Source organism: Vombatus ursinus, unplaced genomic scaffold, assembly GCF_900497805.2.
Source record: "Vombatus ursinus unplaced genomic scaffold, bare-nosed wombat genome assembly UNPS02014803.1, whole genome shotgun sequence".
Classification (NCBI taxonomy): Eukaryota; Metazoa; Chordata; class Mammalia; order Diprotodontia; family Vombatidae; genus Vombatus; species Vombatus ursinus.
Genome location: NW_020954581.1, coordinates 9,882,259 through 9,885,994, shown reverse-complemented (window position 1 = coordinate 9,885,994; position 3,736 = coordinate 9,882,259). Strand labels below are relative to the sequence as shown.

Sequence of the window (3,736 nt, the reverse complement as noted above, 5' to 3'; positions counted from 1 at the left end):
TTATTTATTTTTCAAAGCCCTTCATAACTTGCCAACCTCCCCCCTTTCCTGTCTTCTGTTCCTTGCACAGGACATTCCACTTTCTGACTTTGGGAATTTTCATTGTTTGTCCCCTATGTCTGGAATTCTCTCCCTCCTTATTTCTACCCCCTGATCTTGCTGGCTTCCTTCAAGTCCCAGCCAAAGTCCCATCCACCCTCTTCTTACATGTGGGATAAATCAAGCGTTCCCCAAAGTACCTCACCAGGCTGAAGGCCAGAATCTGCTGACTCTGAGGTACGTGAAAGCAGCTCTTATATTGAACTCTTACTTCCCAGAAGTCAGGTGTAGAAGCCTCAACATGCTAGGCTTTCTTCTATAAAAACCAAGATTGGTTCCAGGAAAAGCAACCTGATGATAGATGGAGTGGGGGAGGGGGGGAAATGTTGATTTCCTTCCTCTTTTCTAATTCATTCTAAAAGCCTCAGTTAGGTCACATCCTGTCCCAGGGCAGCAGTGGACAATTCAGTTGGTCTGGTCTGTTTCATCCCTGCAGAATGCAGCTGTCACTACTGCCATTTTTGCTGCTTCTGGGTGAGTCAAGGTTACCCTGAGTAGGAGAGGTGCAGGGTATCCTTGGTACCTGGGACTACCAGAGACCTTTTCCAAGTCCAGATAAGAACACTGGTCTCTTTGGGAAGGTGGGGGGAAGGATGGGAAGAAGGACATCATCTTTGGCTGGACAAGTCTGGGGAAGGGAGGGTGGACTCTATGTCCCTGGGTCATAATGACTCCTATTTATATGAGACCTCAAGGTTTGCCAAGTGTTTTATATATATATATATATATATGTATATGTATATGTATATATATGTTACCTCCTATGATGCTCACAATAACCTTGTGAGTTTGGTACTTTCATTATCCTCTTTTTAAAAATAAAGAAAATGAATCTCAGAGAGGTTAAATGAGATGCCTAGAGTCACACAGCTTGTCTTGGCAGGATTTGAATCTGATTTCCTAAATCCACGTCTGGGACTCTGTCCTCTAGGTCTCTGTAAAGTAAGGCAGATGGAGTAGAAAAATAATTAATATTGCATAGAGTTCTAAAATTATATGATTTCTTCCTATAAATTTCTAACCTTCAGGATTGAAATTCAGTGTTGTTCTTATTGTTGTTGTTGTTTCTTCTGCTTCCAGGATCACAGCAGGTAGGCATCATCCAGGCAGATAGATGGTACTGTGGAAATAGGGCTGGGCAGATCTGAGTTCAAATCCAGCCTCAAACATTTACTAGCTGAGTGACCTGGGCAAGTCACTTAGCCTCTTTTTGCCTCAGTTTCCTCAACTAATCAATGGGGATAATGACTTGCAGAATTGCTGTGAGGATCTAATGAGTTTGTAATTATCTAGCACTCAGCACAGTGCCTGAAACATAGTAAGCACTATATCAATGTTATTATTATCAGCAAGGTGGACAGAGGAGTTGAGGACAATGGAAAAGATACTAAAGGGAGGCAGGTCCTTGCATTTCTCTGTAAACAGAATTCTTAAAATAGGGGAAACATTCTACAGGTGTTTTGTGCCTCCTCTTGCCCTTCGCTGATTTCTCCCCTCTTTTCTCTTGTAGTTCTGGCTGGTGGGAAAGCAGGTGAGTTTGCTCCTTTGTTTCTCAAAATAACAGAATCCTCAGATCATAGAAACTACAGAATGTTGGAAATTTTCTATTAAATAAAGAACAGGTTCAGCAATTTCTGCTTTCAATAGGGTTTCACTTTCTGTTTTTCTGGCCAGATTCCCATTGGAATCAACCCAGAAAAATGGTGCCCAAAGCCCCTTTTCCCACATTTGTCCCAGTCTGGCTATGGGTTATTAAGAGGGAGCTCACTTGCATTCCAGAGCCGACCAAGGACCCTTTCCTTCTCTTCTCTACACCACCAGCAAGTCTCTCCAAGTCAGTAGTGACCCTGTACCCACCATGGTTGCATGTGCTCAAGGATGACCTTGTAAGTCTGAGGTGTGAAGGGTCTGGCACCCCTGAAGACAAGTCCACCCTTTGGCTCCACAATGACACAACTATTCCAGTCCTAATCCAAGACTACAACATCACAGCCAACAATATCTCATACAGTGGAAAGTACCAATGCCAGAGAGGCCAGTCTGCTCTCAGCGAGCCTGTGAGGCTAGAAGTCTTCCCAGGTGAGTACAGGGCCCTTCCGTTAACCGGCCCATTCACTGCCAAGCTTCAGCTATGAATTACTCTCACCATACATGTACTCCACTCCTACTTACAGGCTGATGAACAGAGTTGAAAAAAAAATTACACAGATGAACTTTCCTGATTTCCCCATCCTCATCCCAGTTCCCAGTATTCTCGTGTTTTTTAAAAAGTAATTTTATTTATATATAATAAGATATAATAAATAAAACAATCATTTTATTTATTATATAATATGGGTATGAGCACCCCATCCCCCAACCCTAGTCACAAAAAAATTAAGTTGTTCAGGTTTCCTACTTAACCTCAGAGTAGACATATGTAAACAAGGTGTTGGAAAACACACTGTGGCCATTTTTGTCCTCAGTAAGTACATTTCTCTGAGTCTGATTTCTCTCAGGTCTTCTCAGAACTATCCATGTTTCTTTTCCTTTCCCCAAATAAAACTGTCCAAATCCAAAAGGGGTAGCGTACTTTGCATATACTTATTTATATGTTCAAAATCTTTCCTCTATAGACAGCAAGCCCTTTAAAAGTAAGTCTTTCATTTTTATCTGTGTATCCACAGTGCCTAATACAGTGCCTGACCCATTGCAAGCATTCAGTAAATACCTGCCGATTGATCGAACAAATACCCCTGCCTTACTGACTTTACGAGAAAAGCAAACCCATCCAGTCCATCAGAGGGGAGATACCTGAGCTTCCCTTCTATCTCCCTCATCATTCAAACCATCCTTCTTACCTGACTCAGAGGAAATCATCTAACACCTCCTTTCCAAAATTAACCCCATCACCTGTGCTCTTAATCGCTTCCCCTTGAGATATTGCTCATTCATCATTTTTCTTGTATCTTTCATGTCTCTTTCTATCAGATCTTTCTCCCCAGCCTACATACAAGCTAGTCGTGCCTGGCTTAAAATATTGTTCGCTAGAGTCTGCTACTCACTTAAGCTGCAATTCTATCACTTTCCTTTCACCACCAAACTTCTCCGAAAAGTGATCTATACTCCCTATATCTTCTTTTCCTCTTGGTACATAGCATGCTCATACCTCAACCCCTCTCCAATCTGACTTCTGCCCATAACAATCCAGTGAAATTGCTTTCTTCAAGTTCTCCAGTAACTCTTATATGAGTTAAATCCAGTCACCTTTTCTGAGTCCTCTTCCTTCTTAATTTCTCTGCAATGTTTGGCACTGTTGACCAGTTCTCATCTTGCTTGAAACTTTTCTCAATTTCAATTTCCATGAGATGCCGTGATTATGGTTCTGCTCCTGCTTCTCTGATCATTTTGTCTCTGCCTCTTTCTTTTGGCCCTCTTCCTCTTTCCAACCCCTAAATGTAGATGATCCTCTAGGATTTTTTTTTCTTTCACCTCTTCTCTCATTCTCAATGAATGGCAACTTATTCATTCTCAAGACTTCAGTTAAAATCTCTAGGTAGGTGACAATGCAGTTCAATGGAAAAAACACTGGAGGTGGTCCAAAGACCAACCATTCTGTGCCCTTGATCTTATCACCTCCTGTCTCTTATGGGAGCTT

The 3,736-nt window shown here is 41.9% G+C and overlaps 1 protein-coding gene across 3 annotated transcripts in view; it reads left to right on the top strand.

The window, feature by feature from the left end:
• Positions 1–464: 464 nt before the first annotated feature.
• LOC114051561 (low affinity immunoglobulin gamma Fc region receptor III-like) overlaps positions 465–3,736 on the top strand; it is an 8,271-nt gene continuing 4,999 nt past the window's right edge. For 2 of the 3 annotated variants that reach the window (XM_027873972.1, XM_027873970.1), the window contains exons 1-3: positions 465–573; positions 1,610–1,630; positions 1,879–2,178. In XM_027873972.1, coding sequence (XP_027729773.1) covers positions 537–573; positions 1,610–1,630; positions 1,879–2,178 — 358 coding nt within the window. In that variant the 5' untranslated portion in view covers positions 465–536. The remainder of the gene's footprint in view (positions 574–1,609; positions 1,631–1,878; positions 2,179–3,736) is intronic. The other variant, XM_027873971.1, reaches the window with a different exon arrangement.